This window comes from Engystomops pustulosus, chromosome 8 (assembly GCF_040894005.1).
Source record: "Engystomops pustulosus chromosome 8, aEngPut4.maternal, whole genome shotgun sequence".
Lineage (NCBI taxonomy): Eukaryota > Metazoa > Chordata > Amphibia > Anura > Leptodactylidae > Engystomops > Engystomops pustulosus.
The window spans coordinates 126,976,035-127,003,618 of record NC_092418.1 but is presented as its reverse complement, the minus strand read 5'-3'; the positions used below and the strand labels follow the sequence as shown (position 1 = coordinate 127,003,618).

The 27,584-nt window shown below is 44.8% G+C and overlaps 2 protein-coding genes across 22 annotated transcripts in view; one reads left to right on the top strand and one right to left on the bottom strand.

The window, feature by feature from the left end:
- The window catches only part of RIF1 (replication timing regulatory factor 1), a 31,939-nt gene extending 28,198 nt beyond the window's left edge, over positions 1 to 3,741 (top strand). The window contains exons 30-34 of the mRNA XM_072122717.1: positions 151 to 228; positions 349 to 464; positions 1,023 to 1,176; positions 1,252 to 1,357; positions 2,500 to 3,741. Of these exons, the coding sequence (XP_071978818.1) occupies positions 151 to 228; positions 349 to 464; positions 1,023 to 1,176; positions 1,252 to 1,357; positions 2,500 to 2,729 (684 nt within the window). The 3' untranslated portion in view covers positions 2,730 to 3,741. The remainder of the gene's footprint in view (positions 1 to 150; positions 229 to 348; positions 465 to 1,022; positions 1,177 to 1,251; positions 1,358 to 2,499) is intronic.
- Positions 3,742 to 19,886: 16,145 nt separating this feature from the next.
- NEB (nebulin) overlaps positions 19,887 to 27,584 on the bottom strand; it is a 197,437-nt gene continuing 189,739 nt past the window's right edge. For 10 of the 21 annotated variants that reach the window (XM_072122519.1, XM_072122524.1, XM_072122528.1 and 7 more), the window contains 11 exons: positions 27,066 to 27,158; positions 26,632 to 26,724; positions 25,286 to 25,378; positions 23,977 to 24,069; positions 22,850 to 22,957; positions 21,986 to 22,166; positions 21,738 to 21,830; positions 21,424 to 21,570; positions 21,300 to 21,335; positions 21,046 to 21,152; positions 19,887 to 20,566 (listed from right to left, as the gene is read on the bottom strand). In XM_072122519.1, coding sequence (XP_071978620.1) covers positions 20,393 to 20,566; positions 21,046 to 21,152; positions 21,300 to 21,335; positions 21,424 to 21,570; positions 21,738 to 21,830; positions 21,986 to 22,166; positions 22,850 to 22,957; positions 23,977 to 24,069; positions 25,286 to 25,378; positions 26,632 to 26,724; positions 27,066 to 27,158 — 1,218 coding nt within the window. In that variant the 3' untranslated portion in view covers positions 19,887 to 20,392. The remainder of the gene's footprint in view (positions 20,567 to 21,045; positions 21,153 to 21,299; positions 21,336 to 21,423; positions 21,571 to 21,737; positions 21,831 to 21,985; positions 22,167 to 22,849; positions 22,958 to 23,976; positions 24,070 to 25,285; positions 25,379 to 26,631; positions 26,725 to 27,065; positions 27,159 to 27,584) is intronic. The other 11 variants (XM_072122533.1, XM_072122534.1, XM_072122535.1 and 8 more) reach the window with 5 other exon arrangements.

Genomic DNA, 27,584 nt, shown 5'->3' with positions numbered 1-27,584 from the left:
GATGCTAACAAGCCGTGGACCTGTGTGACATCACATGTACACCAACAATACCACTCATTTGCTGTATTTTGCTAAAAGTGGACAACCCCTTTTAGGAACTTCTGCTTACACTCTGTTGCCCTGTATTGACCTCTGCACTTGGTTTTCCAGATTAACACCACTCCAACCAAGGGGTTTGTGTCTCCCGGAACCCGAGTGCTCGGATTTAAAAGCTCCAAGAAGAGTTTGGTAAGAAGTGAATTGTTGGAGGTTTTTTTTTAAGGATTGATGACATTTTATAGCTATTTTTTTTATTTTACAGCAAGTGTAATAACTGAGGGTTTTGTATATACATTTTATATTTTTAAGATTTCTGAAATGACAAAAGAATCCATGCCTTCTCCAAAAGAAAGTGTCTACCCGGCCCTGATGAACTGCTCCACTCCAGTAGATGTCATATTACCGCAGATTACTTCTAACATGTGGTAAATTTACACCCCATAATCTACCCTGTCGCCACTTTTTACATGTACAGCTACTGACAGGTTCCCATAGAGCCCTATTACCTAACTCCCTTCTTTTGGATAAAAAATGTTTCCCTTACATCCACAAAAATCAACTTTGTTATATTCCCTGACATCAGAGGGGGCGTGTCCTGCTCGACCGGCCACTCCCATCTATTTCTTCCAATATCCCATGTCTCTTCTCAGCATGTCGTGTGACCAGGATGACTTCATCTAAGGTCCTGCTACATTTGCAATGTCTACCCCATGTATGTATCTGATCACATGAAATCACAGCAGCCTCCATGAAGGGTGGGAAGGAGGAGAAGTCCATGGAAGCTGCTGTGATTTCATGTGATCAAATACACACATGGGCTAACAGAACCTTAGATGATGTCGTCCTGGTCACATGACTTCAAGTGCCCAATGATGTTGTTTATATCCTCAAGTGCTATAAAATCCACCATAAGTCTACACGACTCTTCTACCATGTGTGGCTCTGGTTAACCATTTAGATGGTTTCGCTTACCGTTTCTACAGGGCAAGAGGATTGGGGCAACTAATTCGCGCTAAAAACATCAAGACAATTGGTGACCTCAGTACCATGACCCCGTGTGAGATAAAAACTCTGCCCATTCGCTCTCCAAAGATTTCTACAGTGAAAAAAGCGCTGAGGGTCTACCACGAGCAGCAGGTAAGGAGTTAAACCGGGTTGTTACGTGGAGTCCTGGGTGCTGCCCTTTTCTGACCCACATCTCTATCCGTCCAGACCAAGTCTAAAGGTTACGATGAGTTTGCAGCTTTGGATGAAGCCGAGAAGCCCCTGAACGGAGAAGAGAAGCCGCCGCCTGCCGACGACGAGAAGATCGAGACCGGTAACGGGACTTCTACATGTGTCAGGAGGGGGGGCGTTCACGTATCATGTGAACGCTCCCTCCACCGCCCCCCCTCCCTCCCCCCCCCCCCCCCCCCCCCCCCCCGACGTACATGACTCGTGAACACCCCCTCTCCTGACACGTGAACGCTCCCTCCACAGCCCCCCCCCCCCCGTATCATGTGAACGCTCCCTCAACCGCCCCCCCCCCCCCAACACCCCCCCCCCCCGACGTACGTGTCAGGAGAGGGGGTGTTCACGTATCATGTACGTCGGGGGGCGGTGGAGGGAGGGTTCACGTATCACATGTGTCAGGAGGGAGCGTTCACGTATCACATGTGTCAGGAGGGGGGCATTCACGTATCACGTATGTCAGGAGGGGGGGATCGTTCACGTATCACGTCGGGGGGGGGCTGTGGAGGGAGCGTTCACGTATCATGTGTCAGGAGGGGGGCGTTCACGTATCACGTACGTTGGGGGGTGGAGGGAGCGTTCACGTACGTCAGGAGAGGGGGCGTTCATGTATCATGTACGTCGGGGGGGCGGTGGAGGGAGCGTTCACGTATCACATGTCAGGAGGGGGGGCGTTCACGTATCACGTACGTCGGGGGGGGGGGGAATCATTCACGTATCACATGTGTCAGGAGGGGTGGGGGGCCTTCAGGTATCGCGTACGTCAGGAGGAGGGGGGGGAGAGAGTGTTCACGTATCCTGTGTCCGTCTTGTGTTTGGCTCCACTATAAAGCTATAACTGTAGGTCGGGTTGCCCCAGCTGTAGGTATCCCACGCGTATACATATCCCCGGTATATAACCTGCACATCTCACGGATCCTTCTGGATGGAAACTTCCATTGTCGCTCTGTCTGGGAGCAAACTCTTCACTGGTGCAAAATAGATTGGGGTCGGATTTTCCCGACTCTGGAGATGGTTTTTATGGATAAATTGATGAGATTTCTTACCCTACCTGGGGGGCTGCGGGTTTAGTGGGGTAACGCCTGCTGACGGCTTCTCTCAATGACTTGTTAAACAAAAATACGTTGCTTTATCACCCCTCAGCCACTGGGGGCAGCACACGGGAGGCTTCTTGGGGTGGACTCTTGTCTCTGACACATCAATAACATCTTCTGCCTTTCATAATCTTAGATCCGCCAGAGGTTTTGGCTCCGGCTGCACATTTACCCGAAGCGTCACCCGCTCCCGACATCCTGAGCCAGATCCATGCGCTGTCCCTGCTGTGCACTCCCGAGGAGCTGGGGAAATATTCCGGGAGCCGACTGTTCGAGATGCAGGAGAAACTGGGAATGATGTCACACTGTGTCCTGCGCCAGCTGCAGTCTCGCTGGACGTCTCCGCCCCACGACGGCTCCCTATAAGCCTCCGCTGCTTTCTGACTTGGGAAGTTTCCTTTTTTATGGGATTTCTTTTATTATTCCCATTTCTGGAGATATTTTTATGACGTGGAGAAGATTTTGTATATTTGAGAACTCATCATGTGAGGTCCCCTCCTCCTCGCCCAGAAAATGTGGCACCTCGGCCTCCTGTTACACTCCGCATCTAATATTGGGAAGCTAAAATCATTCGTGCCCTTCCCTCCACGCTGTTTACACTAAGTCACTAAGTGTCCCCCGTGTCCAGGAATTAAAGGGATGCGAATAGAACTTGAGCGCTTACAATACAATATAAAGCTGATAGAGATGACGCCGCTCTCTGTGTAGTGGTTAAAAGGAGTCACTGCAGTTCAGCTCCTATCCTAATTAATGAAAGCTGCTATAACCTGCCGTGACCACTACAGAGAGGATGGCGCTGTCTGCTTCCTCCTTTGTGTATTGGAGTTGCTCCCTCCAATCTGATATTAAGCATAGACGAGCAATGCTCCAGGTGGTAAAGCCTTTTACACATGGATTTACACATTTCTGCGTTGGAGCTGCGTACAGTAGAAGTATTCTGTAGGGACCCCAGTTATCACTTACATATTTACATCCCTTTACTATGTCCTGGCTCGTGTCTAGTCTCCGGGCAGACCCCGAGTCTCCTCTGTATATTGTAGGGACCCCGGTTATCACATATTTACATCCCTTTACTATGTCCTGGCTCGTGTCTAGTCTCCGGGCAGACCCCGAGTCTCCTCTGTATATTGTAGGGACCCCAGTTATCACATATTTACATCCCTTTACTATGTCCTGGCTCGTCTCTAGTCTCCGGGCAGACCCCGAGTCTCCTCTGTATATTGTGTATATAGTGTTGGCTGATCCTCCTGTGTTTCTGGTATCCACATTGTACATATAATTTAAGTCGGTTCCTCCAGGCTTCTTAATGTCACTCGCTGCTCACGTTCTCTTTTTAGAATTTAAATTGTAAAATTATTAAAGTACTTTTTCATGTTTAGCTTCTTGTCTATTCATTGCATGTGGGGATCACAGCAGAACTAAAGGCGAAACAATTGTGCAGCTTTAATAGTGGTAAAAGGGGTTTTCTATGAATATTGAGTTGGTACTTACGGTTTGGGGCAGCCGCCTTGAAGTCTGGGGCTCCATAGCACCCGCCGTGTCCGTAGCACCCGCCACTTTCTGTATTGACTTTCTGAACACGTGATCCTCGCGCTCCCGCGCACTTCCGGTCGAGTGACGAAACCGGAAGTGAGATCAAAGCCGCGCGACCCGGAAGCAGGATCGTGGGGAGGTAAGTTTAAATTGCTCTAGCGTGGTAATCGCGTTGATCTGAGGTCTAATCTTCATTCCGGAGCACACCTCTAAACTGCGGCTTGCGAGTTTAAGGTTGCCTTTAGCGATTATTCAGGTCAGGTTTTTGGCTTCAAACATCCTTCTGCTATGTACACCTGTGTATTATGTTTGCACATACTATGTTTTATTACACTACGTATGCTACGTATGATATCTGCTGGCCTCTGAAGACCTGGAGCCCCTCTTAAAGGCGGTAAGAGATACCCTGAAAATAGAGGAGGTAGAAGAGACGCAGTCCATTCAGGATGAACTCTTTGGTCTGCTCAAGGTTAAGAAGAGGCGCGTGTTCCCAGTCAACAATACACTCAGGGATCTGATTCTGGAAGAATGGAGGGATGCGGAAAATAAAATTTCTCTTTCAAAAGAATTCAGAAATCGCCTTTCTTTTGATGAAGAAGAAGCCAGGCTATGGCACTCTGCTCCTAAGATGGACATCCAGGTCACTAAAATGACCAAGAAGACCGGCTTGCCTTTTGAGGATGCTACCCAGTTGAAAGATCCGCTGGATAGAAAGGCAGACAGCTTATTAAAAAAGAGCTGGGAATGTTCCATGCTGAACCTTAAGTCCAACATTGCTACAATGTCTGTAGCTCGCACTCTGTTCCACTGGGTAATGGAGTTGGAAAAGCACGTAAGGGATGGAACCCCAAGGGAGCTGTTACTCAATACCTTCCCGACCCTGAAAGCAGCCACAGCTTTCATTGCAGATGCCTCCACAGAAGGAGTGAGGATTAGTGCTAAAGAAGGGGCTCTTTCCAACTCCGTAAGAAGATCCCTCTGGTTGCGCCAGTGGAGCAGAGACTTCAGGTCGAAGTCTAAACTCTGCGGCATCCCGTTCGAGGGGGAGTATGTGTTTGGGCCCGAATTGGACACCATCCTGGAGAAGACGGCGGATAAGAAAAAGGGCTTCCCAGAATCCAGGAGACCGTCCTTTAGGGGTAAGGATAAACAAGGAAGGTGGAGCTACCCTAAAGGTGGAAGAGGCAGGGGGTTTCTGCTCAACGCCAATATCTCTGCCCCGAGTTTCAGGAAGCAATGACGCCAAGGTGGGAGGAAGACTGTTGAATTTTCATCAGCAATGGAGCCGGATAACATCAAACCCCTGGATCCTGTCCATCCTCCAGGACGGCTACAAGATAGAATTGACTGCTCTTCCTCCCACAAATTATGTCCTTACCAGACAACCCTCTCGGGAGCTGTTGCTCCAACTCTGGACAGAAGTGCAGAAGTTGATAGAGCTGGATGTGATTATCCCCGTACCCCCGGAACATCAAAGAAGAGGACATTACTCTCCATTGTTCCTCATAAAGAAACCGAACGGGAAGTCCAGGATGATCTGCAACCTGAAAGGGTTAAACAGGTTCGTCCTCTACAGAAATTTCAAGATGGAGACCGTCTCTTCCGCTTCAGCTCAAATCCATCATCAGGCGTTCATGTGCACAATAGACCTGAAGGACGCCTACTACCACGTCCCAATATACCCCAACTCGCAGAAGTTTCTCAGGTTCGCAGTCCTGTCGCCAGAAGGCGAGGAAGCTCACTTTCAATACAAAGCCCTTCCCTTCAGGATATCCTCTGCACCGAGAACCTTTTCGAAGATTATGGTCGAGGTAGTAGCGTTTCTGAGAAAAGAAGGAATATCCATCATTCCGTACCTGGACGACCTTCTGGTAGTAAGTGCCTCAAGTCAGGAGCTGATTCTTCACAGGGATATCACCATGAAGACTCTTCAACGGGTAGGCTGGATCATCAACACAGAAAAATCCAACCTAGACCCGAGCATGGACGTGGTATTCCTGGGAGTTCCAATAGACTCCACACAACAGATGTCTTTTCTTCCACCAGAAAAGAGAGAATTTAATTCTCCAGGTAAAGACGTTCCAGAAGAAGTGCTGCTCCATAAGAGAAGCAATGAGGATCCTTGGGCTCATGACTGCATGCATCCAGTGCGTGCAATGGAGCCAAAGTCATACAAGGACACTACAGAACTGGGTGCTGTCCTCCTGGGACAAAGATCCTCGTCACCTGAACCAAAAGGTGGAAATTCCCCTCTGTCTTACGATCCATAGACTGGTGGACAGATCCAGCAAGTCTGGAAAAAGGCCAGTGACAGCTATACAGACGGACGCAAGTCAGTCGGGTTGGGGAGCGATTGTCGCAGGTCATCCTGTCCAAGGCCTGTGGCCAGATTCAGTGAAAGCCCGTTCCTCAAATTATCGGGAGTTAAGAGCTCTACTGGAAACCCTGAGGTCCAGCACACAAATGCTGAGGGGAAAGCACGTCAGGATATTCTCGGACAACGTCACTACGGTGGCATACCTACGTCACCAAGGGGGAACCAAAAATCCGAGTCTCCTGGCACTCTCAAACAAAATCTTCGCCTGGGCAGAAGACAACCTTCAATCCCTCTCCTCCATCCACCTCAAGGGGGAAGAAAATCAGGCAGCAGACTTCCTCAGTCGGATGAAGATCGATCAAAATGAATGGTGTCTACACGAGGACGTCTTCCTTCAGTTAACAAGGAGGTGGGGACATCTGTCAATAGACCTGTTTGCCTCCAGCAAGAATGCGAACTGTCCCTGGAACCGACAGTTCCCTTCAGCCAAAGGGACGCATTCAGTCAGTCTGGGGGGGGGGGCCGTTACTGTATGCCTTTCCTCCGATACCTCTCATGTCCCGGGTCATACAAAAGATCAGGGAAGACCAGGCGGAAGTTATACTCGTAGTGCCTTGGTGGCCAAAAAGGAACTGGTTTCCTTGGCTAAAAAAGATGGCAATGGCGGATCCATTCCTGCTACCACCTCGTCCAGATCTCCTGTTCCAGGGTCCAGTCCTTTATCCCAATCCCAGGCTCTCCAGCTCACTGCATGGATCCTGAAAGGAAGATACTAACAGCCCAGGGGCTATCCGACAAGGTAATCTCCACGATGAAGGCTAGTCGCAAGGTGGTCACCCACAGAATTTACTCCAGAATATGGATGAAATTTGTGTCTTTTTGTGGCTCAGTTCCTCCTAACCAGTTGTCTCCCAACATCTCGCAGATACTGGATTTCCTGCAAGCAGGTTTTGATAAAGGGCTGAAGACGAGTACACTCAAGGTCCAGGTGTCAGCCCTTAGTGCCTTTGATACTTCCTTGGCGGAGCACAAGTGGATCCAGAGGTTCGTAAAAGCTACCTCCAGATTAAGGCCTCACTTAAAACAAAACATCCCAAACTGGGATTTGTCTCTGGTGTTGAATCACCTGACAGGTCCTCCATTTGAGCCCTTAGAGAATACGGACCTTAGAAGCCTAACCCTTAAGCTGACCTTCCTTATAGCCATAACCTCAGCTAGACGGTTAGGGGAGATCCAGGCTCTCTCCCTTAGAGAACCTTACCTTAGAGTTCTGGAAGATAGAGTAATTCTAACTCTAGATAAGACCTTCGCTCCCAAAGTGTCTTCCAGTTTTCATCGCAATCAAGAAATTGTGTTATCTTCTTTTTGTCAGAACCCTAAGAACAGTAAGGAGTCAGCATGGCATACTCTGGATGTGAGGAGATGTCTTCTCCACTACCTGGACATCTCTAAACCTTGGAGAAAGTACGACAACATCCTGTTGCAGTACACAGAGAAGAACAAGGGGAAGAAAGCTTCCGAAGCGTCTATTGCCCGTTGGATCCGAACTGCCATCAAAGAGGCATATGATGCCGAAAATATGGACATTCCTGGGACTGTCAGGGCCCACTCAACCAGGGGGGTGGCAGCCTCATGGGCTGAAAAATGTGGGGCCTCTCTAGTCGATATCTGTAAAGCAGCTACCTGGTCTAGCCAGTTAACTTTCGCTAGACACTACAGATTAGATATCCAAAGCGCCAGGGACCAGGCCTTCGATAGGAAAGTCTTGCAGGCAGTTGTCCCACCCTAAGGTACTGGTAATCTGGTACATCTCCAGTTGGGGCCGTCATGGGGGACGCCATGGAAAAGGAGAATTATTCTCACCGTTAATTCGGTTTCCATAAGTCCACCGTGACGGCCCATATATTTTCCCGTCCCCTTTTATTTTATAAGACAGTAGTCTTAGTTTTGTCATTACTTAACCTGTTGTAACTGTGTGTGACTATAACATACAATAAATGGGTTGCATCCACAGCCGGTGTAGTTATTTGGTAGGCACTGGAGTGTGGATGCGGGGAGGGGCTTTTTTCATTTCGATGGCCTTTTAAATTCCACTCAGTCTTGTTGTAAGGGGTTAAAGACCTTTGCAACTTCATTGTTGCAGAACATACGAATCGCATTGGTTACGGAAGAAGTACTGCTGCCTCGGGGGAGCGCTATTGGGGCCATGATCCAGAAGTGGGAACAACATAATTTCACCATAAATTGGCCACAACCAGGTGCTCCCCACAAATTAATGGGGGTCTTTGGACCACCCATGGAAATCAACCGCTACAATGAGTAATGCCCTCGCCCTCCATGACCGCTGCGCTCACCATAAGACTTCATTGCTGAAGAAAAAGGAAGACTAAAGTTTGCTCTATAACATTTAGACAAACCTGTGGAATTCTGGGAGGATATTGTCTGGTGCAAAACCAAAGTTTAACTCTTTGGATGACATAAATCTGCCCCTCGGTGCGTATTATCTTGAATTTTATGTTAGATTATGTTTGCTTTTTTTCTTGCTCCTTTTCCCGGCAGTGCCCTGGAGTCTGTTTTGTAGCAGTTTCGCGGTTTGTGACAATTTGTCTTCGTATTTCTCTCGCTCTCAGATGTTTGTGCCTGATCGATTTGCAAAAACATTCCAGTCCTGACCATCCTGAGGAATGGAAAAGGTATGAGTTGTGTAAAAATTAGCGCCTTAAAATTCTAAAAAAAAAAAAAAAAATCAGCATTTGACAAAAAGATGAGCGGCTGCAAAAAGAGCCCTGGGAAGGGAATAAAAGATGAAAGAACCTCCCCAAAAACACCTACAGTGGAGTTTGGAGGTGGGACCATCACGGTGCGGACTGTTATCCACCATTGGGAAGATGTCATATAATTGATGTAAATCCTGGAGAGGGTTAGGCTTGTGCAAAAGAAACAGTAGTGCTTTCCTTGTGTATTACAGTAATAGAAGGATCACCCCTCCTGTAAGCCTAAAAGACCCCACCCGATTGGCCGGATATTAGTGCAGGTAGTAGAAGACCCCACCCGATTACCCGGATATTAGTGCAGGTAGTAGAAGACCCTCCCCCGATTGCACAGATATTAGTGCAGGTAGTAGAAGACCCTCACCCGATTGCACAGATATTAGTGCAGGTAATAGAAGACCCTCACCCGATTGCACAGATATTAGTGCAGGTAATAGAAGACCCTCACCCGATTGCACAGATATTAGTGCAAGTAGTAGAAGACTCCACCCAACTGCCCGGATATTAGTGCAGGTAGTAGAAGACCCTCACCCGATTGCACAGATATTAGTGCAGGTAATAGAAGACCCTCACCCGATTGCACAGATATTAGTGCAGGTAATAGAAGACCCTCACCCGATTGCACAGATATTAGTGCAAGTAGTAGAAGACCCCACCTGATTGCCCGGATATTAGTGCAAGTAGTAGAAGACTCCACCCGACTGCCCGGATATTAGTGCAAGTAGTAGAAGACTCCACCCGACTGCCCGGATATTAGTGCAGGTAGTAGAAGACCCTCACCCGATTGCACAGATATTAGTGCAGGTAGTAGAAGACCCCACCCGATTGCCCGGATATTAGTGCAAGTAGTAGAAGACTCCACCCGACTGCCCGGATATTAGTGCAGGTAGTAGAAGACCCTCACCCGATTGCACAGATATTAGTGCAGGTAGTAGAAGACCCTCACCTGACTGCCCGGATATTAGTGCAGGTAGTAGAAGACCTGGAGGCCTATCACAGGTTTTCTCATCCTCCACGTTCCAGGGCGACCGGTGGATGAATACACATGAGATGCAAATGATTCTATTCCTGATCGTCCTTAAGGCAGCACAATAACAATGAGATTATGGTCCCTAGGCATAATCACATAGAGACAGGTTAGCACAGCAATGAACAATCACCATGGGGTGGAGCTAACCCCACCCATATAAGCTCCCATAGGAGCATTGGCACCTTGTATTTTATTTTCTCTAGGTCTCCCAAGAGACAAGACGTAAGACGCAGTAAGGGTTCCGAGCCCTAACACCAGGATTGTATACGCAGTGTAGTAGGGGCACACGGGTTAATAACCCCTCAATCTCCCTTATTCTGGCTGCGGTGGTCGCATGCCGTGGGAGTCCTGACATCAATCCGTGTGTGGGCTGGCCTCCGGGACCCCGGCATCTCTCAGGGCCATGCTGGATGGTATTCCGGGCAGACCGGAAGTGACGTCGCACGGCCTCCGGTTTCGGCAGGTATGTGAATCTCCCCTTGTGTTCCCCTGCAGACAGTGAAGAAAGGTTCCGGATCGGCGTCCCACACGCTCAGCATGACCGGAAGTAAGGGGAGGAGCGGTAAGTTTAAAAACTCACCCGAGCCTAGTCTCAGCTTGCACTCTGCCATCAACCCGGACCCCTCTGCTACTGTGGTTAGTACATGGTGAGGGGCTATGCACCTTTCTAGTGGTGAATATGTGTATATTGATCTCTGCTTGTATTATGTGTTTCCTGTTAGATGTCAGCCTCTAACTCAGGAACAAGCGCAAGAGATCACGCAAGTCTCATCATACCGGACACCTCCTTTCTTTGCATGGTTTAAGCATCAACTTGCGAACGCATTCAATGATGCAAAAAGGGAGAAGGTAACGGGGAGATCCCCCTCTGGTTCAGTTGTTTTATATGATTCATCTGATAATGATTCTGATATGAATGTATCTTCCTCTGATGCGGAAGATCCAGAGGACTTTTACTTATTAAATAAGGAGAAGTTCCCAGCTTTGCTTAAAGCCGTTAAGGATACAATTGAATCTGACAGAAATGTAGATCATAAATCCAAAAAGGAACAACTTTTATTTTCCTGTGTCGAAAAACAAGGTTCTCCCTAGTCACCTCGTTCTATCAGACTGGATGAAAAGGGTCTGGGCTAAGCCAGCCAAGAGAATGGACTTAGGTCCTAGGTTTAAGAGCCTCTACAAGCTTGAAGAGTCTGCATATAAAGATTGGGAGAATATCCCCAAAGTGGATTATCCAAGAAAGCTATCTTCCCTACAGAAGATTCTTCTCTCTTGTCCGATCCAATGAATCGCAAAGCAGATTCTAGTTTGAAAAAGTCATATACATCTACAGTGGGCGCTTGTAAAGCTTCCCTGGCTTCCATTCCAGTAGCCAGAGCCCTCAGGGTCTGGCTAAGTGATCTTACCACTAGTATTGATGAAGGTACCCCCAGAGTGGCGTTATCAGACACTATGCCGATACTCAAATCCGCAGTCGAATTTCTTGCTGATGCTCATCTTGAGGTCCTCAAGTGCTCATCCAGATCCATAGCAGCCTCAAATTTAGCAAGAAGAGCCCTGTGGCTCAAAATGTGGAATGGTGATGTGGTATCTAAGATTAATTTCTGCAATTTACCCTTTCAGCCGGCCTCAATGTTTGGTCCTCAGCTATCCACAATATTGGAATCGCTAGAAGGAAACAAAGGAGCGAAATTCCCTGAAAAGAAGAAACAAACGACTAGATTCTTCCATTCGCAAAGGAGAAAATCTCCAAAAGCCAAATTAGGGAAGCTTCCTCCTAAGGAACCCTCCTTCAGAAGGGGAAAGGAACCCTTCTTGGGTAAGAAAGCCGGTTTTGCCTCAAAGTCGTGCCTTTGATGCCAGGAGTCCCTTACCGAAGGTGGGGGCAAGGTTAGGAAACTTTTGGCGTCAATAGTCAGAAACATCGTCAGACGCCTGGGTTTCCTCAGTGATATGCAGAGGCTACCAACTCCAGTTCAAACAGTTCCCTCCGAACAGGTTTGTGTACAACACACGATCCAATCAGGTCCTTTGGCAGCTGATCCAAGAGTTCATCCACAAAGCAGCCCTGGAGCCAGTCCCCGCCGATCAAAGGGGACAAGGTTTTTATTCTCATGTGTTTCCAGTTCCAAAGCCAGAAGGCAAATGGAGACTAGTGATCAACCTGTCATTCCTCAACAGCTTCCTGGTCCAGAAGGCTTTTTGCATGGAAACCATTCGTTCAGTAATGACGACTTTACAGAAAGGGGATTTCATGGCCAAAATCGACCTCCGGGATGCATATCTACACATTCCCATCTTTCCTCCTCACAGGAAGTACCTGAGATTTGCCATCAAAGATGGACTGGGGATTCATCATTTTCAATTCACGTGCCTCCCCTTCGGAATCTCGTCGGCTCCGAGAGTATTCACCAAGGTGGTAATAGTGCTAACTTCAGTCTTAAGACTACAGAATATATGCATCATCCCATACCTGGACGACTGGCTGGTCAAGGCCTCATCCCAAGCTCTTTTGGAGTCTCAACTCCAGAGAACCTTACAGACACTGCTAGACCACGGTTTTCTCATAAACCATCAGAAGTCTCACCTCACACCCTCTCGCAACATAATGTTTCTAGGGTTCATCATAGATTCTGTCAACTGGAGTATCCAGAAAGAATACAGTCTGTCCAACAAACAGTGTCCAATCTCAAAAGTCAGTGGACAATGACTATCAGATTTGCTATGAAAGTCCTGGGGAACATGGCCTCGACAACCGACGCAGTGCCTTGGGCCAGAGCAAGAATGAGGTCCCTCCCAAAGCGATCTTTTGAGGGCTTGGCGACGGGGCAAAAAGGATCTACAATCATATCTAACAGTCTCTCCTGGTGGCAGACGCCGTCCTCTCTCCTCAAAGGGGTGTCCTTGGTTCCCCCGCCACAGAAGGTCCTCACTACGGATGCATCCTCCTGGGGTTGGGGTGCCCATGTAGATCATCTCCAGTTCCGGGCCAAGTGGAAGAAGAAAGATTCTTACCTTCCCTCGAATCTCAAAGAGCTGAAGGTGGTTAGATTCAAGTTTCAAGATTGTGGTGCAGCCAGACAACCTAACCACGGTTTATTATATAAACAAACAAGGCGGCACCAGAAGTCGCTGCATGATGGAGTGCAACCAGCTCATGAGCTGGGCACAACTCAATGTCCCGTCCATCACAGCAGTCCACATCAAAGGTCGTCTGAATCATTTGGCAGACAGTCTCAGCAGGAATTGTCTTTCACAAGCGGAATGGCCACTAAATCATCAGATTTTTTTCCCTATTGACAAACAGATACACCACTGATAGATGTGATGGTGACGGAGGAGAACTCAAAATGCATTCACTTCTGCACAATATTTCACTCCCCGAAAGCCCTGGCTCTGGACGGTCTATCAATCAGTTGGTCACATCACCTGATATATGTATTACCCCGGTGGTTCTCATCCCGAGTGTCCTAACGAAAATCAGAGGACAAGGCGGAAGCCATAGCTATCCTTCCTTTTCGCCCACGCAGGGCGTGTTTCTCACTCGCGTGGTTGCTTTTTCGAGAGAAGATCCTATCAAACTTCCGGTTTCCCACAACTTACTCTCGCAGAGAGGTCAGGTTCACCCGAACCCAGGGATGCTTCAACACACTGCTATTCTCAAGAAGACCCTCTACAGAGAAGGTCTACAATAGAGTCTGGTCTCTGTTTAAGTCATGGTGTGCTCGAAACACCACTACTCCTGATTCCTTGAATTCAGTACTTCAGTTCCTGCAAGAAGGAGATCAAAAAGGCCTCAAGATCAATACTCTTAAGGTCCAATTTAATGCGGTAAGTGCACAATTACAGAATATCTTCTCGGGTAACCCCTTGATAAGAAATTTTTTCAAGGCTCTCTCAAGAATGGATCCAAATCCTCATCCTCCAGCCCCTTCCTGGGACTTACCTACGGTTCTGGAACAACTGGTAGGTGCACCATTCGAACCTTTGCAAAAGGCTCCAATCAAGTGGTTGTCAGTGAAAACTCTCTTCCTAGTGGCTATCTCTTCAGCAAGGCGTGTTAGCGAGCTACAAGCCTTGTCCCATAGGGATCCATACTTAATGCCTTTTCCTAAGAACCATGCCAGGATTTCTTCCCAAAGTTCCATCTTTCAAGAACATTCCACAAGAAATCTGTCTACCAGTTCTGTTTCCAAATCCCCAAGATGAGGAACAGAGAAAAGGGCATCTGCTGGACGTCAGAAGAGCAATTCTGATTTATATCCAAAGAACGAGCTCCTTCCGTAAATCCGAAGCACTCTTTTTACAGCTAAGAGGCCCAAACAAGGGGCAGAAAGCCAGCAAAGCTACGCTAGCAAGGTGGATTAGATCTGCCATCGAAAAGTGTTATCTTCTAGCAAAACTTCCATCTCCCTTGAACATTAGAGCCCATTCCACCAGGTCAGCAGCGACCTCATGGGCTGAGATGGGCCATATTCCTCTGGCTGACATCTGCAAGGCTGCAACCTGGTCAAACACCTCTACATTTATTCGTCACTACAGGCTTGACTCATTGGTGGCAAAGGGGTTTAAGTTTGGCAAAAGAGTGTTGCAGTTGGCGTGCTTGACCCACCCTTCTCAGTAGGTATCGCTGGTAAGTCTCATTGTTCTTGTGCTGCCTTAAGGACTATCAATGATAGAATTTACACTAGAAATTCTCTTTTCATGGAGTCCAAAGGCAGCACAAGGCTCCCTCCCTTCTTAATATGCTGGATATTATTGCTGTTTAATATTACAAGGTACCCCTGCTCCTATGGGAGCTTATATGGGTGGGGTTAGCTCCACCCCATGGTGATTGTTCATTGCTGTGCTAACCTGTCTCTATGTGATTATGTCTAGGGACCATAATCTCATTGTTCTTGTGCTGCCTTTGGACTCCAGGAAAAGAGAATTTCGGGAGTAAATTCTATCATTTTCTTGCAGACTTGGTGATCAAGGAACTTGTTTTCTCCTCACGTTGTACTTCATTTTAGTGGTAAATTTTGGCTAAATTTTGTGTTTATTTACAAAAAAAAAAAATGTTTTTTGAAATTCGAACTCATTGCGTTTTCAGGCAGAAGATTTACCACCTAAATAAGTTGCTGAATAACATTTCCCATTTGTCCACTTTACATTTTCATCATTTGTGAAATGTCACGATAATTTATTTTGATGTCGTGGCTTACAAATCGAAAAGTGATTTTCTGGATTTTCAGAATTTACTATTTTGAGGATAACTTCTGTTTTGAATGACATTTTACATATTTAGCATCAAACCCCCCCTATATAATCCCCCATTATCACATCTGCCCCCCTCAAACTATCAGAAACAGATATTAGGAAGATTGTTAACCCCTTGAGATCTTCATAGTAATTACATCAAAATGGAGGTGAAATTTAGATTGGTCAAATTTTCTCCTTCTCCTGAGTGCAGAGACCCCCCCACATGTGGCCGTTGCTTCTCCCGAGTGCAGAGACCCCCCCCAGATGTGGCCGTTACTTCTCCCGAGTGCAGAGACCCCCCCCAGATGTGGCCGTTGCTTCTCCCGAGTGCAGAGACCCCCCCCAGATGTGGCCGTTACTTCTCCCGAGTGCAGAGACCCCCCCCCAGATGTGGCCGTTGCTTCTCCCGAGTGCAGAGACCCCCCCACATGTCGCCGTTGCTTCTCCCGAGTGCAGAGACCCCGCACATGTGGCCGTTGCTTCTCCCGAGTGCAGAGACCCCCCCTCCCCACATGTGGCCGTGACTTCTCCCGAATGCGGAGACCCCCCCCCCACAGGTGGCCGTGACTTCTCCCGAGTGTGGCTGTGACTTGTGTTATGGGGGCACAGCGAGGCGCAGGAGGGGAGGAGGGACCTGCAGCTGCCAGGATTTTAGTTTCCTCATTGGCCCCTTTTGTAGGCTATAAAAATTTCGGTTTTTCGTTATTGGGGTCATGTGACGGCATTTTTTTTGCTGGATGAGAAGCTTTTTCCAGTGTTACCATTTTGGGGTTGGTATCCCCTATTGTTGAAAATTTAGGGCAGGAGTAGAAAAGCATCAATTCTGTACAGGATTTTTTACTTTTTTTTTGTGTTCCCCGTGTAGCCTAATAATCCTATTATCTTTATTCTATGGGGTGATACGATTACGGGGACCTGAATATTTTTTCTTACGTTTTACTAAATTTTGTCAAAATCCTAATGTGGGAAAAAACTCTCATTTTTGCATCGCGTCTTCCATGTGGCAGAACATTGTTACTTTTTTGGCTGTGGAGCTGGTTGGTGGCTTGTTTTTTGTAGGACATGTTGTACTTTGCACCAGGATCATTGTGTAGTATAGAGGTTTTTTGAACACTTTTTTTAATTTATATTTTTGTGGGATTCAATAGGTAAAAATAATGATTTTTGGGGGGTTCATAACAGTTTTTTTTTACGGGGTTCATCATACGGGTTCAATAATGATTAACTTTTATTCCACGGGTTGCTACGGACGCGGTGATACTATGTATGTGGGGTTTGTGTTATTATTTAGACTTTTTTTTTGAGTTATATGTTATGGGCATTTTTATTGATTTATTACTTTATTTTTTATTGAATAACATTTTTTTTCACTTTTTTACAGTTTCCACCATGTGACATGAATCATCTGCTTGTTCATGATAATATCCTGCAATACTCATGTATAACACAACACCGATGGATTGCAGGATATTAGCAGTGTCTGCCTATGCACACTTCATAGACGACACCTTACTGGCAGTTCTTGCAGGTAACTCTGGGGTCTAGATCGGACCCCAGAGTTGCTGTAGCAACGATCGTCGCCCCCCGAAAGCAATTCTGATTATAAAGACAGTGTTAACTGCTTAGATCAGCGGTTCTGTGGGTCGCTGGGGTCGAACAACCAAAATACAGGGGTTGCAGCACAGGACAGTGAGGAGAAACTGGGGAAAGGACGGGGGGAGATAGAACTGGGGGCGGTATTATAGTAGTTATATTCCTGTACATAGGGGGCAGTATTATAGTAGTTATATTCCTGTACATAGGGGGCAGTATTATAGTAGTTATATTCCTGTACATAGGGAGCAGTATTATAGTAGTTATATTCTTGTACATAGGGAGCAGTATTATAGTAGTTATATCCCTGTACATAGGGGGCAGTATTATAGTAGTTATATTCCTGTACATAGGGGGCAGTATTATAGTAGTTATATTCCTGTACATAGGGAGCAGTATTATAGTAGTTATATTCCTGTACATAGGGGGCAGTATTATAGTAGTTATATTCCTGTACATAGGGGGCAGTATTATAGTAGTTATATTCCTGTACATAGGGGGCAGTATTATAGTAGTTATATTCCTGTACATAGGGGCAGTATTATAGTAGTTATATTCCTGTACATAGGGGGCAGTATTATAGTAGTTATATTCCTGTACATAGGGGGCAGTATTATAGTAGTTATATTCCTGTACATAGGGGGCAGTATTATAGTAGTTATATTCCTGTACATAGGGAGCAGTATTATAGTAGTTATATTCCTGTACATAGGGGGCAGTATTATAGTAGTTATATTCCTGTACATAGGGGGCAGTATTATAGTAGTTATATTCCTGTACATAGGGAGCAGTATTATAGTAGTTATATTCCTGTACATAGGGGGCAGTATTATAGTAGTTATATTCCTGTACATAGGGGGCAGTATTATAGTAGTTATATTCCTGTACATAGGGGGCAGTATTATAGTAGTTATATTCTTGTACATGGGGGGCAGTATTATAGTAGTTATATTCCTGTACATAGGGGGCAGTATAATAGTAGTTATATTCCTGTACATAGGGGCAGTATTATAGTAGTTATATTCTTGTACATAGGGGGCAGTATTATAGTAGTTATATTCCTGTACATAGGGGGCAGTATTATGGTAGTTATATTCTTGTACATAGGGGGCAGTATTATAGTAATTATATTCTGTACATAGGGGTCAGTATTATAGTAGTTATATTCCTGTACATAGGGGGCAGTATTATAGTAGTTATATTCCTGTACATAGGGGGCAGTATTATGGTAGTTATATTCTTGTACATAGGGGTCAGTATTATAGTAGTTATATTCTTGTACATAGGGGTCAGTATTATAGTAGTTATATTCCTGTACATAGGGGGCAGTATTATAGTAGTTATATTCTTGTACATAGGGGCAGTATTATAGTAATTATATTCTTGTACATAGGGGCAGTATTATAGTAGTTATATTCCTGTACATAGGGGGCAGTATTATAATAGTTATATTCTTGTACATAGGGGGCAGTATTATAGTAGTTATATTCTTGTACATAGGGGGCAGTATTATAGTAGTTATATTCTTGTACATAGGGGGCAGTATTATAGTAGTTATATTCCTGTACATAGGGGGCAGTATTATGGTAGTTATATTCTTGTACATAGGGGGCAGTATTATAGTAGTTATATTCTTGTACATAGGGGGCAGTATTATAGTAGTTATATTCCTGTACATAGGGGGCAGTATTATAGTAGTTATATCCCTGTACATAGGGAGCAGTAGTATAGTAGTTATATTCCTGTACATAGGGGGCAGTATTATAGTAGTTATATTCCTGTACATAGGGGGCAGTATTATAGTAGTTATATTCCTGTACATATGGGGCAGTATTATAGTAGTTATATTCCTGTACATAGTGGGCAGTATTATAGTAGTTATATTCCTGTACATAGGGGGCAGTATTATAGTAGTTATATTCCTGTACATAGGGGGCAGTATTATAGTAGTTATATTCCTGTACATAGGAGGCAGTATTATAGTAGTTATATTCTTGTACATAGGGGGCAGTATTATAGTAGTTATATTCCTGTACATAGGGAGCAGTATTATAGTAGTTATATTCCTGTACATAGTGGGCAGTATTATAGTAGTTATATTCTTGTACATAGGGGGCAGTATTATAGTAGTTATATTCCTGTACATAGGGAGCAGTATTATGGTAGTTATATTCCTGTACATAGGGGGCAGTATTATAGTAGTTATATTCTTGTACATAGGGGGCAGTATTATAATAGTTATATTCTTGTACATAGGGGGCAGTATTATAGTAGTTATATTCCTGTATATGGTTTGGGGTCACTGAATTAGAAAGGTTGAGAACCACTGGCTTAGATGAGTAATATAATGAGGCAAGGGGCATCCTTAGTGGTTGACTTACTAGGTTCTTAAGCTCCTGTATGTGGCAGTACTATTTGGTTTCATTCTGTCTGCATACAGATTTATGACATTTACCCAGAAGCCCTTAAGAGACATGTAAATGTGCTGTATATGCCCCACCCCCTTTGAATTTTGCAATATTTAACACATGAGGAAGAAGTTTACTGCGAGCCTAAGGCCTTATTCACACGTCCATACTAATTGCAGCCAGATCACCACTTGGATTTAAATGGAGCGCTCACTCCCCCTCCCTTCTCCACCCGCTTGTGTACTCACCCCAGGATCCGCCCCGAGCTAGCACATGGCCGTGTGAATAAGACCTTAATCTCTCAAGGTCCCTTTGAGTTTGTGAGAAGCGGGACACGTCGGGGAATGATGCATTTCAGACTTACATCAAGTTCTTAAGCAGGAGACGTGTGGAAAACACCATCTTCAAGTCATGTGTCATAAAAAAAACCTGACCGCAGTACATTTCCCATTGATCCATTGTAATGGAAAACGTAGACCGCGCCCTTTAGGTCTTTTTTATCTGATTTACAATCTGGAGAAAAAATTATCAATTTTTCATGAAAGTCCCGTTAGCGATGCGGCTTTGGGAGGGGCTTCAGGCACAAAATAATAAACCATAAAGAAATGATGGATGCCTCCAGACATGGTACATACTGCAGAAACCCCAGCTTTATTGTTCACCAATGTACAGGGAGGCTTTGACCCTAGAACATAATCATTTGCATGCACAAGCGGAGGAGGGGAGGGGCTCGTCTGTTCCGTTATATCCTAGGGCGACTCTCTAAATCAGTGTAAAATGGTGGATTTTTCTCCACCCAGAATAATTCTAATTTCTGTAAGAAACACCGAACGTTACAATCGCAGGTAAAAATGCAGATGGCACAGTCCAAGTCTATCAAGAGCATCGAAGAGATCGGGAAACGGTCACAGTCTATGTAATTCTGCAACTAGACGGCTGCTGTTACATAAACTAAAAAATAAATCTAGAATATTCCAATAGAGTACAAGTCAAAAGTTTGGAAAATGCTGAATAAGATGTTAATAGCTTTTATTTCATATAGAAGGCAAGATGACAGATAAAACAAAATGGCTGCCGCTCCTTCAATAGATGTTTGTAGGCACCGGTCAGGACAGGAGCAGGCGGCTCGAGGTCACTTAGATGGCTTCCACGTAGTTAGCTGGTAGCATGCCAGTCTTGCCGGTTCTTTGGACTGTCCCGTACATCCAGCCTTCGTCTATGGTCTGGACATTGACTATGGTATCACCATCCTTGAAGGACACTTCATCGCCATCCGCTGCCCTGTAGTCATACATGGCTCGGAAGGTTTTCTGGAAGAGGAAAGATGATTGGTTATTGCCTGACCATTCCTGATCTTGTACTAGTCCAGACAGCTGAAAATGGTGGCTCTATTAGCGGGACAACATCTGGACCTTGTGTGGTTGTAGATCACTACAGGGTTTGCTTTACGGTTACGTCTACAAAACCTTAGTGCTAGACTCTTACATTTCTTGTATCTGTGGGAATCTGGATACATTTTGTTGCGCTGTATTATGTTGCTTAATCCCAATTCTTTCAGAAAGTGTCAAGTTGACCTCGGAAAACCGGTAGCATAGCGGAACAGTGGAGATGCCTAGTAAAGCAGTCAGTAGAGCGGCTCTTCTGGACATACATGACCCTTTCGTCCATTATGGCCACTTCATGATGTGGGACCTGACCATCTGAGACTTATGCCTATCCCATAAATGTCTACATTGGGAATACTCCTTTAATTGATTGTTTTAGAAATCTAAGTATCTGCGATACTTACCCCGGTAGTGGATGGATGTGATGGGACAGATGAAGCTGTGGTTAGCTGAGTGGCCACAGAAGAAGACCTCTGTTGAGGAAGCTCAGTGGTTTTGGTTTGCTTGTATCCTGCAACATAACATGAAATTCATGAGTAAGCAGAACCTCTCGGCATGATGTGTGAGCGGTCACTGCTGCTACAAGCGGTTATATACTGCCAGACACTATAGAGCTTGCATGGATGCCGTGTGAAGCTCTTGTGAAGCCCATACTTACCTTGATAGAAAAGTATATGTGAACTTTCCTTGTGGCCTATAGGTATCATGGAACAATGACATGATAAGTACTCACATAGGGCTCTACCAGTAAGTGTTCTCTCTCGTATCAGTTCTCATCATACCTGTGACGGTGGTTGTGAAGAGACCACCATTGCTGTAATAGGAATGGTGGTGGTCTGCAGCTTCGGAGAGTTCAGACTTCTCATCTCCAGCACTCAAGCTCAAGGCACTAGCAGAGCGGGAGTGCTCGCGGCTGCGTCGGGCTTGAACTGAAATGCAAAAGTATCGGTTATGAGATTCCTTCCAACTTTATGTCCTTTCCACGACTCTTAAGCCAAATTCCTAACAAGAATGGAATAGTTAACAGGACTAACCAGGACTGCAGCACCTCCTTAAGGGACTATAGTTAGAAATATATAAAACTGTTACAACGCACCAGACAGCATGTGTAGACTTCTTGATTGGATATTGTCTTCTGCAGGGTCATAGTCAAAGACAGATCCAGGATTTGTACGCCAGACTCTTAGATCTATGAGGAGAAGTTTATATGGTGTTAACCCTTAATCAACCTTTAAAAGTAATAGAGAATTGATGTAAAATCTGGTTCCATAGTACAACATTGTTCGGAAGTCCCCACATTTAGTAGGTCCTTGAAGACAGGCAACACGGTAACCTCTCCATTACCTGTGACATCTTGATCTTGCTCACTCCTCTTTCGTTCGATCTCCACGACCTTCCTCTGAATTCCACGGTAGTTAATGTCACTGAAGTCGATGGTGTTCTTCTTCACTCTTTCTGTTACGGGGTCAGTGACCACAGGGGTGAAGCTTCCCTTCTGCTTCTCAAAGTCCTCATGATATTTCACCTGTAAATGTAAAGAATCAGCATAACGAGTCCAGGTTGCAGTTGATACACTTCTACATGAGCCAACACGTACAAGTGCCAGGGATCACCAGCTGGTCCTGTGGTGGCCGGTAGATTGTTTTGTTGACTTCACTAAGACTATTAATTAGACTATTACTATTACTGCTGGTTGTGAAATATTATTGGTGGAACCACAGAGCTATTTGTGGGGAGTATGTCTGATACTGTACAACTATATTATCTATCACCTGGAGGACAACTTTATGAAAAAACAGACAACCCTGCAGAAATATGGGTGGTGTCAATAAATGTGTCCACAAGTCTAATTTCTTAAAACTGTTAAGCTCATGGGAGGTCCTAATGGAAGTAGACGCCCCTGCAGAGCTGTGAAACGATGAATGTTGTTTTTGGTTAAATTAATGTATCCACTGGAGCAGTTATGGAGTCTGATTTCCCATGTAATCATTCATAGAGCAGATCTGGAAGCTTGTGGGTGGTCCTTATGGAAGAAGACTCCCCCGCAGAGCTCTCACATTGTGGGTGTTAATTGTGGGTGTTAATATTCCTCTAAAGCTGGTATGAAGATTTTGTGGGTAACTTGTGGGAAAGGCTGAACAAAGTAAACGCCCCTGCGGAACACAAAGTTTTCGATTTCTATGAAGTCAATGGGAAAGAACTTTTTACCGCTGAAATGTGGCGCTGGGTTTCACGGACGCGTCTCATTTCTGGAGTATCCATCACGTAGGCGGCTCTGCCTTGTATCTGTTTGCGGAAGCTGTCAGAATACAGAACCTGGAGGGAAAGAGACGTAGAGTCAGGGGGGCGCTGTGGCTGAGGCTTGAGGGTTATTACAGGTAGTGGTAGTAGTATACACTAGGAGCAGACAGTGAGTAGTTTGAAGCTTTTGAAGGTTTAGGAAACTAAAAATCCGTTTCTTACCTGATCTTCCTTGTTAAGGTTGGACTAGACCACAAAATTTCGAGAAAATTTTAATTTGTTACGTGTTAGCAATTTCAGTTAAAATCATGTGAAATTCTATTCATATCCAGAGACCCATAAATACAGTAACAGTACAACCCTGGCGGCAGATCACTGGAGGGCTAATCTGTAGCTACACACTTAGTAAAGCAAAAATGTAGGTAGAGTAGAAGAGAACCTTTGCTTTACACATTTATAGCCAGCAGATCTCTATATAGTTGAACTCCATTTTAAAGGAGACCTGTGTCTGCCAGCTATGACTTAAAGGGGTAGTTTAGGATTCTTTTACTGATCGTCTATCCTCTGAAATCTATGTCTGACATCAAGAATGCCAACTATTAAAAGCACTGTAGCCTCTTCACAATCTACCAAGTACAGCGCCGTACATTGTATAGTGGCTGTGTCTGGAACTACAGCTCCCCCAAATTTACCTAAATAGGATTCCACTGCATGCGTGACCAACAAATGTGACGGGTCTGTGAAGCGGAAATGACATGTACTAGAGTGTCGAGACTGCTTCAAACAGCTGGTCTTGGGTTGGGCCAAGTTGCAGACTCCCAATAACCTGAATAAGACATTTTAGTATGGATTTTGTAGTAGTGCTTTAGTGTTTTGGCTGATTAGGGACATGTAGTACTTTTAGTTTGTGTAGTACAGGTTCACCTGGTTAATGTCTAGGCCACCACTGAGTGTTATCATTTAGTATAATGCCAGGAGTGGGCTCCTCGGGGGCGTGTTATAGTGGAGTCATTGTGGATAAGGAGGGCAGATCACTGCACAGATTGCGTGAGTATCAGTGTTATATAAGAGTAAGGGCTCTTATACGGAAATACCGAGCTAATGTTTTCCTGGTTGCGTTTAACCCTCTCCATCTCAGGAGTAACAGGCGTTGGTGTAGATTTTCCCAAATTTTCTTTGTATGTCACCTACAGCATATAGAGAAGCATCTGTATCACTGCTACATGAAGACAGAGGTATAGAAATATACAGTGTAAATGTGTGAGGTAACACAGCACAAAGGAGAAGGTTTTAAGAAAAAAATAGGTGGTTATGCTGGAAGCAACGACACACATTAGAGTGAAAATCATGGCCACAAGAATTCACAAGGTGTCCACGAGTTTGACATGAGAGACTGCGAACCAATTCATAGAAGATGGAGCATATATGGCGATGCTATGGAAACGATGTGGATTCTGGGACACCTTTCTAGTTCCATAGGTATAGCACTGCATGGGGGGAGGGGCTCCTATAGGGGATATGCAGAATGGGTCAAATCCAGACCTTGACCAGAATCACAACAACACCGAGGCTTCCACTGCTCTGTCCCATTACAGGTCCAAAACAATTATAGAAAAATGGGAGCCCCATATGGAAAAAACAAAACCAACAACAACGAAGATGCCTGAAAGATCCCAACGACTACGATGCGGAGTGTTTGTCCGTTATTTTTATGGGGCCTTGTTGTTTATATGTAAGAAGACAACAAGGTTAGAAATGCGCGTGGTACAGATGGGTTCGGTTTTTATGGCTGCCGCTCTGTTAGAATCTACATGGAATGAAGAGCTGATGTTTTGCATCTTCCAAATACTGATTTTTTTGGTTACAGTATGTTTGGTAATTCATTTGAGTATTGATTATTCTGCAGGTTGCTGAGTTCACATCCCCAAGCAGCCTCTGCTGGTTCAGTGTCTGTATGAATCATTATATTCTGAGAGGCTCTTAAAACTTTTCTATGTAGACGAAGAAAAGATTCTAGTAAAATATAGTGCAGTCAATGGTATTGGAGGAGGCCGGGACCACACGGGGACTTCTGAAGGATTGTCTAATTTATTAAACTGCATTGCTCCCTACAATCAGCACCATAGTATATATGATTTCATACTTGTGCTGGGATCACACCAATGATTTCTTGGTGTCTGCCGCTTTTTAACATCCATAATTTTTAACAAACATCTGTGATGGAGGTTCTATTACAAGGCAGGATCCTAGCCCGAAATGGAAGGAATATTTAACAATAAAATACTTGGTTCCCATCGCTATACAATGGGTATTATTATAAAGCCGGATGATGGAAGCTCTGGGGGTTACTTGGGGTATCAGGGGGTCTACTGCGGAGGGAGAGCAGATGGGTTCACTTGATACCATGCTAATGTTTTCTTGATTGCGTCTGACCCTCTCCATCTCGGGAGTGACCGGTGTCGGGGTCGCTCGCCCCAGGTTCTCTTTGTATAAAACCTACAGGTTGTAAAGGCAGTCAACGTTAGCAAATTTCTATAGCTGCCAAAATAATATTATAAATCATTTTTTAAAATTCTGTTTTAAATTGATTCTCCAAAATATTAGTTGGAAGCCGGATAAATATTATATAAATAGGGAAAATACAGACGGGACGCCCCGGGGGGTGAAGTTACAACTCTCAACGTGTAGTAGACATTGTAGTCCGAAACATTAGGCATCACCACTCCGCAAGTTACTGGCCCCCAGTCGTCTCAATTAAGGAAGGTGGCTGGAGACTTACAGCCATTGGCACTCCACTGGGGGATTATGGGAAATATGCAAATACATTTTCCTAAGGAAAACATTGCCTCGCCTCATGATCTCCAGTTTTAGTGATGCCTCTAGCCTTGGTTCCTCTAGATACACAGGAAATGATGCTCAAGTGAAACCAGGAAGTAGAGTAACAGGAACGGTGGAGAATCTTAAAGGAAATCTACCACCAGGATCCAGTATTGTAAACCAAACACATTTACATGTAGGTACGTGCCCCTGCTGGGAGGATCCATTAACACCTATGGAGCCAATTGGGCTAATTTGCATAATTCTAAAATCCTTTTAAAAAAAAAAAACCAGGGCATAAGATGCTAAAAAAAGAGCAAATTCTTCCAGAGGGTGCACACACCAGTATGTCAGTGTGCTTGGTTTACAATCTTTCATCCTGGTGCTAGTTGTCTTTTAAAATTATTCAAAAGAGTCTTGGGAGGTTCTGGGGGCTCACCACGGCTCCTCTTGGCTCCAGACAAAACAAGGGCATAAGGAGCTAAAAGAAGAGCAGTTTGGGACCAAGAGGGCAATCACCAGCATGTAAGTGTGCTTGGTTTACAATACTGAATCCTGGAAATAGATTTCCTTTAAATCCGGCGACTTTTATTTTAAATAAATCCTAGGAAATTATCTTTACAATATCTGGTAGAAAACCCCTTTAAACACCACAAATATATTCAGTTGTACTGGAGAATCATATAGAAGAGGATACTAATGATCTAATATAGAATGAAAATGTTCCGGAAGAAGAGGGGAGGTCATAAAACACGATAAAAGGGAAACTGTAGCCGGGGTCATGTAGGAAAAATATTAGGAGTGAGTAAAATGGAGGGAGGGAAAAGTAGGATAATGACGGAAGATTACTGACAAGGATTGTCCCCCATGGGGACCACCTCCACGTTCATGAATTTTTGGTGTTAAAGGGATCTTTTTGGGTTTATAAATACCGAGCTTATATTTTCTTGATTGCGTTTTACTCGCTCCATCTCAGGAGTCACGGGGACTGGGGTTGCTAGGCCCAAGTTCTCTTTGTATGTAACCTGATGGTATAAGACAGGACCCCAAAAATATTACAAATCAGGAGACAAAAGTTACAGAAAATCCTTTTTGTTTTTTAGTTTTTTTTTGTTCAGTCATTTAATTAGCTAATTACATTATAAGAAATGTTAAAATTTCTGAAATAACATAATATATTTTATTTTTCAAAAGTTAATAAAATTATTCTAAAGTTTGAGTGTGAATGTTAACAAACACTGGAAACACCGATGTCAGTCCAGATCCCGAGAGGAGGAGATGTCCAGTACTGGTTACATTGTAATTGGTTTAGAATCGTTTTGTTAGGTGGAAGGGGTAATAAAGCGGCTCCCCTCTGGGGTAGTACCATGCTAATGTTTTCCTGGTTGCGTTTCACGCGCTCCATCTCTGGAGTCACAGGAGTGGGGGTTCCGTGCCCCAAGTTTTCCTTGTACAAAACCTAAGAACACAAAACAGCGGCCAAGAGAATATCCATAACCAAGTCTAATATTTCCAGTTACAATTTCATGAAAGTTTTATTATGTAAGCTCTTATCAAGTCCGTGTTGCTAATCTTCCTCGTGCCAAAAATCATTTCCACTACTATTAACCCTTCAGGGGCTGCACCTCTTTAGGTCATGTACAACATCCCATCTGGTGATATTAGGGCCACTCCTACCTGGAACAAACTTCAGGGCAAATAAAAAATGGATTTCCTGCTTTGTTAGATAATTATATCCTCCAAGTTCCAAAAAGTCTTGCCAAAAAGTGCGGCAGCTAAACAAAGCCCAATACTGAAGTTAGAAAAATAAAAGAAGACTCAGGCGGCGCCCCCCGTGCAATGTGGTACTTAGGAGGATTATGTTGTGGTTTTACACCTTGTGTCT